This window comes from Cariama cristata, unplaced genomic scaffold (assembly GCF_000690535.1).
Source record: "Cariama cristata isolate BGI_N322 unplaced genomic scaffold, ASM69053v1 scaffold32118, whole genome shotgun sequence".
Classification (NCBI taxonomy): Eukaryota; Metazoa; Chordata; class Aves; order Cariamiformes; family Cariamidae; genus Cariama; species Cariama cristata.
Window position 1 is genome coordinate 1 of NW_009632238.1, and position 16276 is coordinate 16276.

General features: G+C 37.8%; 1 protein-coding gene across 1 annotated transcript; it reads right to left on the reverse strand.

Moving 5' to 3' along the window:
- Positions 1-629: 629 nt before the first annotated feature.
- On the reverse strand, positions 630-15992 carry RSRC2 (arginine/serine-rich coiled-coil 2). Its single transcript, XM_009706273.1, has 10 exons — positions 15922-15992; positions 12773-12929; positions 12125-12168; positions 9326-9516; positions 8174-8317; positions 4308-4430; positions 4125-4204; positions 3231-3463; positions 1753-1842; positions 630-1277 (listed from the first exon to the last, which is right to left on the reverse strand). The coding sequence occupies exons 1-10, from the start codon at positions 15925-15927 to the stop codon at positions 1098-1100; spliced, it is 1248 nt and encodes a 415-aa protein (XP_009704575.1). The 5' UTR covers positions 15928-15992; the 3' UTR covers positions 630-1097.
- Between the last annotated feature and the right edge of the window lie 284 nt (positions 15993-16276).

Consider the following 16276-nt stretch of genomic DNA (forward strand, 5'->3'; position numbering starts at 1 on the left):
CAGCGGCGCACGGCCCGCCGGGAGCTGTAGTTCTGCGGAGGACGAGCGTCGCCTAAGTGGGAAGGCGGCAGCTTTCTGGACAGGCTCTTGCCTCCGGGGACCATCTGCTGCATTGCTCCTTTTGTTGTTGCTGGGTTTGTTTTTTTTTCTTCCTCGTCTGAGGAGGGGTGAGAGGTGGAGATAAAAATAGGGCAGCAGGAGGGTACAGGACAAGAGTATTTTTAAGGAGGCTGTCTGGAGCAAGGCCCCACCCAAACGGCATCCTGCCCTGGTCAGGTGCTGCCTCATGCATTTAACGTGCCTATAGGCATTCTTGTAAGACAAGCTTGTACAATCTAAAGTTACACACTTTCCAGTAATGAAATTATTAGCAAGGAGCTCCAACATCCTACCTTTCTCACCTCTCTCTACTAAAATTTGCAAGTATCAAATTGACAAAAAAAGTTCAGCATTCATTATGACATGTTGTGCTCCGTACTGCAAATCTCCTTATTTTAGGAAAATCCTATTTCAAAACAAGCAAAGCAAAACAAACACTATTTCTGACTTCCAAAGTTTTCCTGATATATCTTAACTAGCTTCCTTGGAGTTTGGCCCAAAAGACAACTTAATTAACATAAAGTAAGACCTTAGAGAAAAAAGTCTTTATTAACCAGGTTTTTTGCACTGGATTATGTGCCTATTGGCCCAGACCGCTAAATAACATCTACACAATGTTTCTTTCATGTTTCAAGAATTGAAAATAACTGTACAAGGTTAAAGTACAAAAGTACACAAGACAGTGGACACGAAATATCCATGTATGAGTTTATCCCATCTGCTGCTTGGTTTGAAAAGTAGAACTTTAACTAAAAAATACTGTCCTTCTATAGTTCTGTCAAGTTTAATGGAAGTGGGTATAACCTGATTACAACACTAACACCAGTATCACTGATCTGATATTTACAAAAAAATTGTATTTTTCAATAAATTAAAGTCAATGCAACACCCATGCAAGCTAGAATGCTAGCTTTTTGGTGAACAAGGACCCAACATTTGAACAAGAACCTTCCATAGTCCCAAACTTTAATAAAACTGTTTGTTTTTTTTTTTTTTTTTCAAACTGCATCCATTCCTCGCATTGACGATGTAAACCCCAATCCCATTCCTCTTTGCGTATGAGTCTGTGATCTTGCCATTTCATACTGTGCATCTAGATTTCTGAAAACCTCTTCTTGTTGTTTCAGCGTTTTGTAACTCTCTTCATCAACGGAACTACACCCAGCTTCATCCTCACTCTAGACACCAGACAGAAGAAAACAAACATTAGCCATGTAGGAAGCAGTGTTTTCATATACTACAGGTGTCCTGAAGTAAGAATTCAAGCATCTTGTTTTACTGCTGGAACATTCTAGTGTAACTTTCCTCTCACTGTCAAGAAACATGTAGAGGCCTTCATCCAGTTCCTTTTTCCAACTCGTTCAAATAAATGTCTCCAATTAACTTACCTATACAAAGTAATACTGTTTAACAGATTATGAATATTGGTTACAGCTACCACAGTTGCCTTGTTAGCCAGAAACATAACAAAATCGTAGAATTTGAACTGAATTCAGATTTAGATGCTGCTTGTGAACTTTAATGAGAAATACTTAAAGTTCTTAACTACATCAGGTAGTATCAGGTTAACATCCTTACTGGTTATTCTTGAAAAAAAAAAATCACAATCCTACAATTGATAATAAACTTAATTACACATTCAGAACTCTTTACCTTAATGCCCATCAGTTTTCTGAATTTGACATTTTGGTCCTTGTTTCCAAAATTTAATTTTTCCCATATTTCTGCAGACTGTGATTTATCCTGTACAAGTTAAAAAAAAAAAAGAGGCATCACCTTTTTATGTAACTTTCTGATAATAGCATAATATCAGTATTAAAAATGAGCCCATTGTGTAGCACTAGCACAGTTAAAAGTAAAAGCTTTCCAAGTCACGTCTGACATTCCTGCAGCATCCTCACAGAAACTCCTTGTGAGGGAAGTCTGCTTATCCATAGGTTTCAAAGTGGAGGTATATTCTTTACTTGGGTAGACTGCACTCATTTCCTTAAAGTTTGGAAACCTTGCCAGCATTCATGTTTAAAGTGAATTATGGAAAAACGGATTTGCTTATTACACCTAATCAATATATAGCACAATTCAGGAAGAACTGCTTAGACAGCATTCAGGTTCCTTTTTTCCTCACTTTTGCATCCCATCAATGCCATGTGAACCAGTTTCAGCTTTTCACATCTTATGAAAGAGTCTGAAAAGTGAGGTGAGCTTGTTACACAACAGACACATGATGTACCTTAATGTTTCATAAAGTATTTGATCACAACTCTGAAAAATTGCTTAATAACTTGGAGAGCTCTCAACCAAGGCCAGGTTGGACAGGGCTTTGAGGAACCTGGTCTAGTGGCAGGTGTCCCTACCCATGGGAGGGGGTTGGAACTAGATGGTCTTTAAGGTCTCTTCCAACCAATCAATCTAATGTAACAAACACACTTCCATACTAGCATAGTGTCAAAGACAAAAATACAAATATTTTAACGTGCCAATTTTCCCATAGTATCAGCAGGCAAAACCTGCACTCAAATCCAGTGACTTTCTGAAAAAGAAGCCTTTTTTTATTTGGTGGCCTATACTAATTCCAAGAGCATTTATTTGACACAGCATAAAAGTCTGAAGGCTTATTTGTATTTGTAACATTTGTTAGTACTAGTAACCCGTTACTCAACGCCTGAAAAGTTACTAGCAAGGTTTTCAGACTCGTTTTTGAAGTCTGGAAGTGGACAGGATACAACAATCAAATGAAAAAAAATCTCTACAGTCACAGAAAGGAGTGGTCAAGTATAGTTTCTATACGTTAGCCATCACTCTTCAGTAATAAGAGACCATCCGTATTTGATATTTAGTTGCAAGTGGTAGGCAAACTGACAACAGGAACATTAAGATCCAATTATATCTCTTAAGTTTTATGACATTAGGGGTTTTCCTGAGGCTTGTGTCACAACCATTTGTCATTGAAGGTCTAGCTATCTTAGTCCTTTCACTCCTGATGTTTTACGTTGGGCTGCTGTTAATAGGGACGTTTCCTAACAGGTGTGAAAGTAATTTTGCTGGAAATATCATTAATAAGCATGCTTAAACTGTCTGACTGCAGAATGTTTCCAAACAAGTTTTATGAAAGTAAGAAAAGACAACATTACCCCTTCCTTTTTGCCTTGCCAAAGCATCTTCCGCTTTTTCTCTTGCTCGGCAAATTTCATTGGATTCACTGCTGCTGGGTTATAATAGCTTGGTACGGCTATTCCAGTCTCTGCTAGTGCTTTTGCTTGTAGTGCTGCCATTTGAGCTGCCATTGCTATTTGAGGAGTTACTTGTGTTCCCGATGCCAGGAGAGCAGCCACATTAATAACAGAACCTCCAGTGGCTGCAGCCGCTGAAGAAGAAAGGGCACTTGCTATCAGACAATAAATTCAGACTTTTTTTTTTAAAAAAAAAAAAAAAAACAAAACACAAAACACCAAGCAAAAAAACACCCAAAAAACTCCACAACAAAAAAACCCACAAAATCCCCAAACAAAAAAAAACCCAAACATGTCCCTTCATCAGAAATAAGTTCAAAATATCCAAATAACAAATGCATGATAAAATACATGTTATTTTTAAATTAAGAAACAAGTCTCCAATAGTTTTAGTAAACCAGAACTAAAAGTGAAACTAACGTACCTCATGCTTCTAGATATCCCTGCACTGCTAACAGCTTTCAAACTCTTGCTTAGTACTGCATAAAGGAACAGTCTAATGACCGTCATGAAATCATTTACAAGCCAAACATTTTTGTGGTATACTCAGTAAGTGATATGAAGTCCTGATCATTTGTGTGTCTTTATGTTTGGTTGAGGTTTTTGGTTTGGTTTTCTTTTTTCAAATATTTCCTAGTTCTAGTTGTGGTTCTTACATATGGACCAAGTTAACAATTATACAAAGAAAGACAAGCTGTACATCTGTTGGACATGACTGTAACATTCAGCACATAAGCCTACAATATCTTCCACTCACACTATTGTTTAGGAATTAATATAATATACATGGACTACCTGCAGCCATTTCCTGTTGCTTTTGTTTTTCAACCATTTCCTTCTCTCTCTGTTCTTGCAGTTTCTTTGCTCTTTCCAGTCTAGAAGTAAGAACATGAGAACAAAAATATTTAAGACATGCAAAAAATTCACAGCAGCAGCTTATTTATGTCACATATCATTAAAATCTTAACAATTTCTGACCTTCTGGCTAATGCTTCCTGTGCATCCATAGCTGTATTTCGTCCTCGAAAAGGTGGCGGACTCGGACTCCGGCTATGACTCCCGCTGAATCTTCGGGGCTTCTCAATTCTTTTCTTTCGCTCTCTGTAACCAAATTTAACAGAGTAGCTAAAACAGAGGCATATATATACTGTAACATTTCATAAAGTATTTGATCACAATTTTGAAAAATTGCTTAATGACTAATTTGTAGAGCTCTCAAGGACTGCTTTCACAGACATTATACTGGAACAGTGTAACAGTCACGATTGCCTTGTAACAAGACAGAGCTAAAATTGAAGATTTCCATTTACAACTGTGAGATATAACAGAATATGTAATTCTCAGTATTCATTTACCCTCTTAAACTGAGTGTTTATAACAAACAGATCTGCTCTAGGAGATTTTAATTCTAAAACCTGACAAGAAAAAACACTGTGTAACTTTTGGTAAAGTCAATTGCAAGAAAACTGTAAAATGGATCAAGTTTACAAGAATACTTTAAAGCCATAGAGGACCTCACAGCACTATAATTACATTAAAAATGTGATTTTGAAGAGGTCCAATTTAAAAACTGAAATAGTACTCAGGGAAATTACTATTTCTCTCCCCTCTGCATACTCTTCACTAAATGTGTTTTGGACAACTGTTTGAGAGAGGCTACCAAGCTAAATGTGAGAACTGTTCTATACACATGTGATTTGTCTTGGGTTTGCTCTTGATAAGGACAGTACTGTGCAGAGAATTATGAAGCATACATTATCTGGAGCCTGACAATCTGAAAAGAACCCAGTTAAAATACAATTCTAAGCAAAATACCAAAATATTCAGTTCAATTCTCCTTTAGTAACCTTCTCCCCACCTCCTCCCAAATATATATCTAATCTCATCTAAGCAACAGCCTCTCAAAAGACACATATAAAGTACTATTAGCAGTAGTTCTCTTTGCCAGGATCTTTAGTATCTACATTACAAGAGATAAGGGTTTATCCCTGTTTAAGCCTCTGACACTGATGTTTTAAACAAAATCACAGATACTCAAAAGTGTCCAACAAAGCTTAAATTACAGGAGATTTCACTCATATTTTTCCCAGGTTTGCCATAAACATTAAGTTGAGATGCACAAAGACGTTTCTGCAATTTTATACTTAAATGTTACTATCAAGCATTTGAGACAATAGCTAACTTGAGATAATTGCTAACTTGACAACAGTCACTTTAAATGGCATTCAGATATTCTGCTTCTTCTCTTTGCAACTTGGGCAGCACCTACAAACATCATGAAACGTAGACTGAAGATACAAAAAGAGATCCTCGTTTACATGACAAATCTGGTAGAATACAAAGGAGGTGAGACTTATCTTTTCATAGAAGATGACAAGATGCAGATTCAGGCACTGGGAAGTGACAGATCTGCATTCCTGAGATAAGATGTAATGCATGTTTCAAAGATACCTTCATTTTTCCCCGTGCTGACTATTGTAGTTTGGTCTTGTCTTTGGTCTGATGCTTTATTGCACTGGTAAACATCAAGGAAATAAATATTTGAGCTTTTGTATTTAAGTATTTCCATTTGAAACAAGCAGATGGTGGCATGTTTTCCTCCTAGCATTTAATCAGAACAATGCTACAAAAGAACTGCCAGGAGGGTCTACACGCTCACAGAACAAGAAGATTAGTTTAAATGCTAGCGAGGACAGATCACGTAAAAATGTGAGCTTGAGATTATGCAAAGAACCATCAAGAGAAGGTCAAGCTCTACTATTTACAAATGCTTCTGTCATAACCTGTTCAGTGTCACACAACAAATACTGCATTTCATGATGAGGGAATTAATTTCACGTTGAGTTTTAACAGGGTAGGTTTCCACATCGTCCTTATCTGGCTTGTGAAGAGTTTTTCTTCAGACTTGCCTCATAATTTTCTTTCCAAAGGCTTCACCTGAGCCCAGAACTTGATGCAGTGTTCTAGCTACTGTTAAGATTTACACCTCATTTATTTTCCTCCTCTAGGATTTGTGAGACAAAACAGTACTTAAAAGAAATGGATTCTTGCAGTATTTCCACCACTATCCAACAAGACATGTTTCCAGTTGAAGAAATTCCTAAGCTATGACTGTCCCTTACTTTTTCTTCCCGGATTTGCTGTTCTGTTTCAGGTAATCTGAATTCCACTGCAGAAGCAAAAAAAACTACGCTGGGATGTGAAGTTTCCACAAAGCCATTAAACACTAAATGTTCAAAGCTACTTTTAAAAACAGTACGTGCAGATCACCTATAGTAACTGGAAATAATGGGGAACCGAAGCCTTACGCATCGTGCCAAAGGTGGCTTAAATACTATTAAATGCAAGTAACATGTATACCAGTTGAAGACCCAGCTCTACTCACCCCAGCTGAAAGTTTAGCAGAAAGTGCATGCCAAAACAAAATGACACAAACCATGTAATTCAACTACTTCTTCAGAAACGTCAGTCTTCTTAACAGTTTCACAAGTGATGTTGTAGCATTACACAAGTGTGCTACATTAAGTCTCCAACGATCCACTGTAATGTTCAGTAGTCATAACCAACTTCTACATCCTTTAAATACGCAGTTTAAAATACTCTAGTGAAAATACTACTAAATGAACTGGAACACTGTCAACACTTTCTTGGGAGCTCTGAAGGGACACCAATTTGCATTCAAACTACCTGTTTTACTTTAAACAAGTGGGAGGGGAAAAAGAAGAACTCTAGTAGTCATTAAGTCATATTTCAGCTTACTCATTCAGAAAATCCTACAGGGTATTAAGAATGAAAAGGTGACATATACAAATAGACTCAGAACTCTACACCAAAATACTGAACAATTCATCAGTATCAGAAAATATTAACTTCTATACAGTGATGAAAACCTCAACTCTAGCATATTCCAGGTGAAGCATGGATCTCAACTCTATCAAACAGACCCAGAATAAGCCAGTATGTGCCTAGCTAGGGTGTCTCAATCTGCATTTCTAGAATTTATGGAAGAAATGGAAGCACCCAAGACAGGGAGAAGAATTAACACAATAAATATTCTCATGTTGAACTTGACAAAAAGGAGTCAGTAATCACTAGCACAGAATAGTACATTCAGATCAGAAATAGTCCATCTGACTCAAAATTCACCTTAACACTACACTAACTGTGCCAGTTCACAGACAAGATAAATTTTTAAATTAACTTTATGGAGCTCATCACAACCAGCTTCTGATCAGTGTATCTGCTCTGACAGCCAGTGATCCCCAGTTAAACTTCCCTTTTATAACATATACCTAAACAAAAAGAGATAAATACAGTAGTATTTTTAAAATACTGCTTTGCCTGCCACACTACTCTTGTATCAAACACATGAAAGGGTCAGTTGTATCTTATCCTGCAGTTTGTCCCACTTGAATGTCATTTAAGTATCCTATTAAAATGGAAAATTCAGTGGTGGTATAAGAAACCAAAACCAGCTTGAACCATAGTAATGATTACTACTCAAAATATTAAGTTATTTACTTCCCTTCTACTTTATCAGTCAAAAGTTCTAAAATGGTGGTTTTACAAGATACCCACAGAATAACTAGTTAAGCATTTCTAATTCCTAACAAATCATGCTATGAATAGCTGAGAATCTGAGACACTTAAGCTGTCCAGGACAAACGTTTCTGTAAGTGTATGCAAACTGCCCAGTCCTTAACCTACTGTATCAATACAGTTGAGGAAAAAAGCCAAACACATTTAGTTAAACTGAACAGACCTTAACTGGCAAATCCATCATTCTTCTATACATCAGCCCAACTGAACACCACCACCAAGTGGATACAGAAGTTAACACTTACCTGCTTCTACTCCTAGTTCTGCTTTTACTTCTACTCCTATGTCTGTGTCTAGATCTTGATCTAGAACGAGATCTTATACGTCGTTTTCTCTCTCTGCTGCGAGATCGGGATTTTTTCCTATCACGACTTCTACTACGATGACGTCTGAAACACATGTCCCAAATTCTTACATATATTCTCATGTTTAAATTCAGCTTCTACTTAAGGACTTACAAACAGGTTTGTCACCACAGGGGAAAATGCATCGGGTGGGGTGGGGAGGCTGCAAACTATACATGGAAGAGTTCATGCTTGGAACAGTTTAAGTTGTAAGACTAGGAGATGAAATGGGAAAGGAACAAACACTACCACCAACCACAACGGAGAAGTGAGTTACACAGAGTTTATGTAGACAGTCATACTCATCAACACAGCTCTTTTTAATTGTTCATTACAGTGTACATCTCAAAACAAATACACAGCCAAACTAATCTGATGCAGGAGTCTTAACTTCAAGGCAACAAAACCCTCCTCCTCCCCATGGTATTCCAATACCTTAAGGAAGAGATGCCCAAGTTTCAGCTTGTGAGTCACACACAGTCCCTCAGTGTATCATTAACTGAAGCTTGTTTCTTGCTATCATGTTTGCTACAGATCCCTCAGCTACGAGCCGAGCTGGCTGAAAGGTTCTGCTGGCAGCAACCTGTTTGTCCCAAGCAATTCTCCTACCATTAGTATGCTAGGTGGCCTACCCTGCAAGGAGGCTTAGACAGTATTCTCTCTGGGTAAGCTCTTGAATTAGGAGGTTAAAAAGCCATCATGTTGGTAAGGTGTATTTTCTTTCCTGTCACTGACAACAGGGAACATTTAATACACTCTGTTTATAGATTTTCTATACTGTGTATACTAATTATAAACACCAGACAGAGCACCTATATAAAGCCTATATATATTTTGTACTTTTACTCAGAATCAATCTGGGGGAAAAAAAAAGAACCAACCCCACCAAATCAAGTAGCAGCCAATGCACTACCCAATGAAAACTGAAACACGCAACATAAATTGATGCTTTAGAGTTAAATTAGGTCAGCTGTACTTCAGAAGACTACACAAATTTCAAACACTGCTTTTGCAAATGCACTTAAAAGAGAATAATAATGTAAAACAACTTACCTTTCACGAGACCTGGATCTTGAATGACTCCTCCCTCTTGATGATTTTCTCTCTTTGCGTTTATGTCTATCCTCACCATTTTCAGATGAGTTTAGGCTATCTCTTCCCTTGTCAGAAGAATGTTCTTTGTCATTGTGGTCTTCAGATTTGTGCTTCTTGGAGGACTTCTCTTTGGATTCATGTCTTCTTGCCTGTTTTAAGAAGAAGTTGGTTCTTTCAGGAAAATAGTGCAACAAAGAGAGTTAGTATGGGTATCAGAAGATAAAAAATGATAAGTTGTGATGCAACATTAGTAACCTTAGGAGTGTGACTCAATCATGAGCGATGGCTATTTTACCTAACGTCACCAGCTACCCAAAGTTGCAAATATACACTATAATTTTTCCCCCTTTTCCCTCCTCCCCACTGTCTACAGGATTTCTAAAGCATCCAACAGGGTATCTTTACAGTGTTTCCACAGCACGATAACAAAATCAACTGTCATTCTCAGTTACTGTCTCCATTCCAAACATATAATAAGTATCTATCTTCCAGCACCTGACAATTTATGAATATGCATATATATGCACTCACATTTGTAGTGAATATTAAATATTTGCCTAAGCCTACCATGTAGAAAGTTACTAAAATCCACATATAGTTGCAAACACACTGTTTTGCTTTTAGAACAATTTTCTAACCATCATTAGACAATTAATTTTTAGACCAAAACTCTCTTCAGTCAGTAACTTCCAACAGTTTTTAAAAAGCAAAGTAGTAAGTTACATGGCTGACATCCCATTTTTAGTATTTAAAACTAACATGCATCACTCTGAGACCTCCCACAGTAGTTTTAAATTAAAGAGATGCTGTTCCACTATACCGCAATTTCTTCCTGCAGTGCGTCTTAAAAAAAGATTCCTTTTTATAGCTGCAATGCCAAAAATATTTAGCAAGGTCAGGCCTGATTTTTGCCAGTGTTTTCCTTAGAGACTATGTCATGACATCAACACCTTTTCTTAATATATCCAGTTTATTTTGAAATCTTTCTAGTACAAAAGCATACCCCACTTAAGTCTTATGTTTAAACAACATTTTGTTTCAAGTCAGAGTTTAAGCACAATACTTTCATTTTAGACTAAACCCCAATTCCTCAGAGGTTTTTTTTTTTAGCTTATCTAAATCTGTTAACTACTCATAAAACCTTTCCTATAATCATAACCTCCTCTCAAAAGAAACAAGTCTGGAGAAGATGCTATTATATATATATTATATATACCCACTTATCCAAGCCTTTCTAACTTCTTATTAATATATATCCATTTCTAAACATATTTCGTTATAGTTCAAGTATACAATAATGTTAGATATTTTTCCTGCTTTTACAGTATTTTATTCTTAACTCCTTGAATAATCAGTTGTTGCATAAAAACGCATATGAAGTTTGAGATGTTACCTGTACCTTAATTTTAAGTATGTATTTACGTAAGTAGTTGTCCTGACGCACATATTAAAAAGAATTACTGATACTCAGTATTCAGTCTACAAAGAGCTTGATCTTGCAAATGAATCAAAACAGAAAATGTAGTGCGACATTATTCCTCATCTGTTCACTCTGTGAAACTTAGAAACTGGTAAAAAACTTGTGTATGATTAGATCCAACAGCATGGCAAAACACTGGACATAATTTTAAGTGAGGATTTTTTTTAAAACATTAAAAAGAGATATACATTTTTTTAAATCATGTCTTCCAGGCACACACTTAGTAATAAACCACCATTATATCCCATAACGGATTTAAGAAATTTTTAAGGGAAATAGGAGTTTGAATGACTAATAGTTACCTTATCATGAAGTAGGCTTATAATTTTGCTATCTGAGTCTGCAGCGTCTTCAGTTCAGTCTCTTGGCGCATTAGCACGCTGAGTATGATTTATTATAGAAATGTTATCATGTGAGCTAAACAATATATTCAATTTCACAAAAACTCTCCTAGATTATTTTTCTTTTCCTCTTTTTTTTTTTTTCCTCCTTTTTTCAACAGAGCTTCCATTGGCATGGGGGAAGAAGTTCCTGACCCAGGTTAGAAGTTAAAAAGTGCCTCATCTGACCCAGCCTGCTATTGCCCCAGATGGGTTAAGCTTCTTTCTGACTATTTCAGTGCTCCTGGTTTGCTTGTTTCATCTCTTCTCTGGTGTGCAAGCCAGTTATTTTCAAGGTATTACTGATGCTGTGTCTTCTCTCTCTATATATATGCACACACATTTACTTACTTAAAAAGAGACAGTCCTCTGAAATTTTTGCTGCTACTGTCATGTTTCCAGCTGACTTGGCTTGTTTGTCAAGCTATGACAGTCTTTACAATTAAAGGATGCAATAAACAGAGCTCAGTCAGATGGGGACTCATTTTTAATATACTTAAGTAGATGGGTATGTATCATTGAAAGTCCTGAACATTCGCCAGGAATAAAGCTACCCAAAGCTTTCAGTTAATGGAAGCTCTGTGAAAGTCATCAAGAACACCATCCTACTTCTCCACATGAATTCTTTCTTTTGGCTGTTTCCACAAGAAAAAAAAAAAAAATTAAGTTACTAGTTTCTGAAAGCATTTTTCTATAAAACTATTACCTTGTCAACATGATGGCTGCAATCATGCTTCACTATGAAAGGTTCTCCACATCCATTTTTAAGCTTAAAGTTTCCAATTTCTTGTACTTACCATAAAGTCATTTATATAGGTTTACACATATGTGCATTACTACAAGATACTTTTTAAGATGTATTGTACAATTACCTAAACGCTACAAAGTGTTAATTACCTCTTTGCTTCTGCTCCGGCTTCTGTGTTTTCTTCCTTCAGTATCTGGAGAAGGAAACATTTATTGTTGTTTACCAAGTTACGGAGGAGATCAGCTGACTATAATCTTTATAGTTCCTTTCAATTATTCCACTCCTCAAAGTCAAGAATAGAGATTTAGAAAACAAACTGTACTATTCGAATATCTACCTCAGAAAGCAAACTCTAGTTGTTACTCCCAGTTGTTCTGTTTGCATTTATTTAAGCTCTGACAGTGAAAAACTAGCCCATGTCATACTCCAGTCACATTCTTCAGCCAGGTAATCTTATTTTTGTTACAACCATGCAAAAGTATCCCACTCTATGCATAGCTGATTAAAACGAAGACAAAGTAGTATGATTTTCTGTTTGGTGTTGTCTGTCTGCCCCCCCATCCCCTAAACATTGACAAGACCTTCTTCCTTAGCACTTCTATCATTTAAATCGAAAATTTTCAATATAACACATGTAAGATACAAAACCAAAATTAGTAGCTTCATTTTTCCCCAATTCTAACAAGTTACTACAGTTCAGTCTGTATATTTTTTCCAAAACAGCTTTAAAAAGATTTCAGTTTTATAAGCATACACCAGAACATTACCAAGCAACTTTGCTTATATGAAGACCATACCTGACTTCCGTCTTCTTTCCCTTGACCGTGAGCGTGATCTTGAATAATGATGCTTCGATGTTCTGGGAGAACTAGAGGCATCTGATTGTTCCTTTTTCTTCTCTCTTTCTGGAGAGGACTTTTCTGGGGCTACTCCATCTCGTTCTGTATCACTACCCTACACAAGGGGACAGAATGGTTAAAAATCAGAAACTTAGGACTGAAAACCAAGAAAAACTATTTACTTAGTACTTCCTCTGTCTTTACAGAAAATAATTTTAAGTGTGTCTTCAGTCTCGTGAGTAGCCATCTGTTAGGCAATAGCTTGACAGATATGCAGTGAACTGTCTAACTCCATACAGATTGATTTTTCAAGACTTTAATACAGAGAACTAATATATAGTAACATTTTGCTCTCCCACTACATTAGACTGCATTTTACTTTTTCCAAGTGCTTTTGAGAATATCAGTAAGACTAAATTCTGACCCACAGTTTTTTCTAAACAGTGTTGTTTTGTAGGCCAATTACCTTTTAACATTTATATGACTAAGATTACTTAAGGTCAATGCTGTCCCAACAGTTCTAAGTCACCTCACAAGTTAGGGCGCTACTGAGGCACAGCACAAAATCCCCACAGCATTCTGAAGTACAGAATGAACTCTGAAGAAAAATGAAATTAGGTATATTGTATTAGACAGCTAAGTTTTGAATAATGAAAAATCTCCAATGCCAGCTCTATGCAAAAATGTGTATTTGTATGAGAATACATATAGGTCACATCCACTTGGCCCAACAATTTCTGTATCACATTTTTCTTAGATGACAAAAACCAAGACGCTACCTCCATTCCTTCTAAACCTTGACCTAGGAGGACTAAATCCAGAAACTTATCTCATGTAGAGCAGTCACAACTGCTTTGTGATTCAATGCTGGGAGAAGTAAATGCATACAATTGGTGTACAATGCAATGAAAGAAACAGAATGAAAAAGTACACACCAAAAAGGCGAATGTGCTTTCATTAATGCCTTTACAGATTCATTGGTCTCTCTTGTTCCAATCATGTAAATGGCAGTCATAATCAAACCTTCTGAATTTCGTGCGGCTGCAGCAGAGTTCACTAAGGACATAATTTGGCCCAGAAATGCTATTCATGAAGATCATTTAGCATAGCAGAGGACTCAGACTTGCATGGTTTTCTACTGGATGCAGTTTTATTTGCAAACTGAACAAGACACATGAAAATGTCTCAAACGCCGATTAATATTAATTACTTTGAAAACAAAGCAGCCAGTTTTTGTTAAACCACAACAGACACTACAAATTGTCATTAACACATTGCATATTAATGTTAATCTTTCTTCCTAACATGCTACAGGTAAATCTTTGGATTTGTATTTCAGCTACTACTGTTAGTCGGCCTAATTCTTTATTAATTTGGATCCGTACAAAGATACATCTGTAGTAAAATCTCTCTTCAAGAGAGATAAAGCAGCTGTTCACTTCTCCGTTCACATGGTATAACGATATCTAGTTCAAAACACACAAATGGACAACAGCACCAGCCACTTAAGATTGCATCTGCAACACAGCTTTAACTGTAGTCTCAGTGACACTTCTGAATACTATTGCTACCCCACTCATCATCCTGAAAACTTCAGGACATTAGATAAAGAGCAGGAACCACTCCCCTATTTGTGATCTTAGCCATCACAATCCTTGGCATTCCATATCTATCATCTGCTTATCTACACTTCCCCCCCCCCTTCTACTCAGTCCCTCTCTTCTTCATCTAAGGTTTCCAAAAGACTCAGCTAAAAGAAGTTTCAAAGGAATTTTGAGATCTCTATAAATTTACATTTCAAAGTTACTTGAGAAGGATAAGGAGAATACCAGCTAACAGTCTAAGCTAACTGGGTTTTTAAACAGAGCACTCAACCGAAATTGAGCCCACTGCCACATTTTGCAAGGCTACCAGTCCCATTATTTATACACATCGCTGCTCATTAATGCCCTTGTGCACTGCACCTTAGAGAAATCTCTCAGCTCTACAAAAACACAGAGCAAAAAAAGGCTGACAGACTTCAGTAAGACTATTCTCAGTTCTTAGATTGGCCATAAGCTCATGGTTTCCTTGAAGAAGCCCCTCACCTACTGCTTTAAAGGAACCTCAAAGACAGTGCCTGTAATCTAGGTGAAAAACTACAAGACCATAATTCTTCAAGTCCTTTTACAGAAAAATTTATCTTATTCTTAACAGGTTAAGTTATATAAACCAAAATGACCATCATAAAAAAAAAAAATAATTTTCTCCAGAAGTTTATGGTCTTCTTGCTCTGTTTCACCACCGGTCAAACTTTCAATACAAGAACTTTAAACACCAGATTATACACTACAAAGTACTTTAAGTCAACTTCGAAGATTTTATCTCTTTCAAGTCTGGTTTGGGATTTTTTTTTTTTTTGCATTCAAGACTATTTAATAACTTTTGAAAAAAATTAACCACATCGGGTTTCATAACTACTCTTAGTGGTTCAACTCAATTATGGGGCAGACACCTTTATATGTTTCCAGGTCACACAAATTTTAAAAGAGCTACACTCTCAGGCCGTGTACAAACATAACGGGCAGTGATAACTACAGCATAGGCGTTTGCTATAGATATTAACCACAACAACAACAGGATGTGGACAAATAATTAACCGAGTGCAAGAAGATGCTGAAAGTATCAGGCCTGTGACCAAACACAATGAAAAATAACAGGGCAAGGAAAGCTACAGGAACGAAAACTGAGCATGGTTCAACCACCAAATCGATCCTCTCCCCTCTCCCCTCCCAGGAAACCTGCGCCTCACAGTCCCTCTGAGAAACGCCCGCTCCTACAGCCAGGAAACGATAAAGCCTCGTCACAAGGCCTCTTCACTTCTCTCTAAGCGCAGAGAAATGAAACAGAAACTTCTGGAAACAGGGAGACAAGTAATGGGTGAAAAGCGGCCACCCCCTCTCTGAGGCCCATCATGGCGCCGGCAAGCGAAGGAGCGGCGGACGCCATTTTGTCTCTCCGCGCACACGGCTTCCCGACCCAGCCCTCCCCATCTCACACGCTCTTCAGTAGCAGCCCCCTTCCCAATTCAGCTCCCTCCAAAGATCCCGGCGGCTAACACCACTTACGGCCATGGCCGAGCGCCCGAGACGTCGCTCCCCCTCAACAAGTCCTCACAAGGGACTCAACCTCCCTCAGCAACCGCGGCCGCAGCGCTCGCGAACCGAGGCGACACACCCGGCCCGCCCTCTCCCTTCAGGCGCCCGGATGTAACTAAGGGGCGGGACACAAAGCGACAGAGAGCAAGGAAGCCGCGGTGCATTTTGGGGGCGGAGAAGGATTAGGTGGTGTCTTAGGAACGGTGCCGTTCGCGTTTGGAGGAAGTTTGTCCCACGCTGCGACCCGTAGCGATAGCCCCAGCTCCCGCCAATTTGAAAGCCTGAAGCCGCTGAGGGAGCGCGGTAGTGGCTTTTCGCACCCGCA

What these genes read in the sequence shown, in the direction of transcription:
- RSRC2 (XM_009706273.1), bottom strand. An exon ending in GGAAAGAAGACGGAAGTCAG is followed by an intron (nt 12,169 to 12,772) that starts GTATGGTCTTCA and finishes TTCCTTCTCCAG; the next exon opens with ATACTGAAGGAAGAAAACAC. An exon ending in GCAACAGGAAATGGCTGCAG is followed by an intron (nt 3,464 to 4,124) that starts GTAGTCCATGTA and finishes TTTCTTCTTCAG; the next exon opens with CGGCTGCAGCCACTGGAGGT.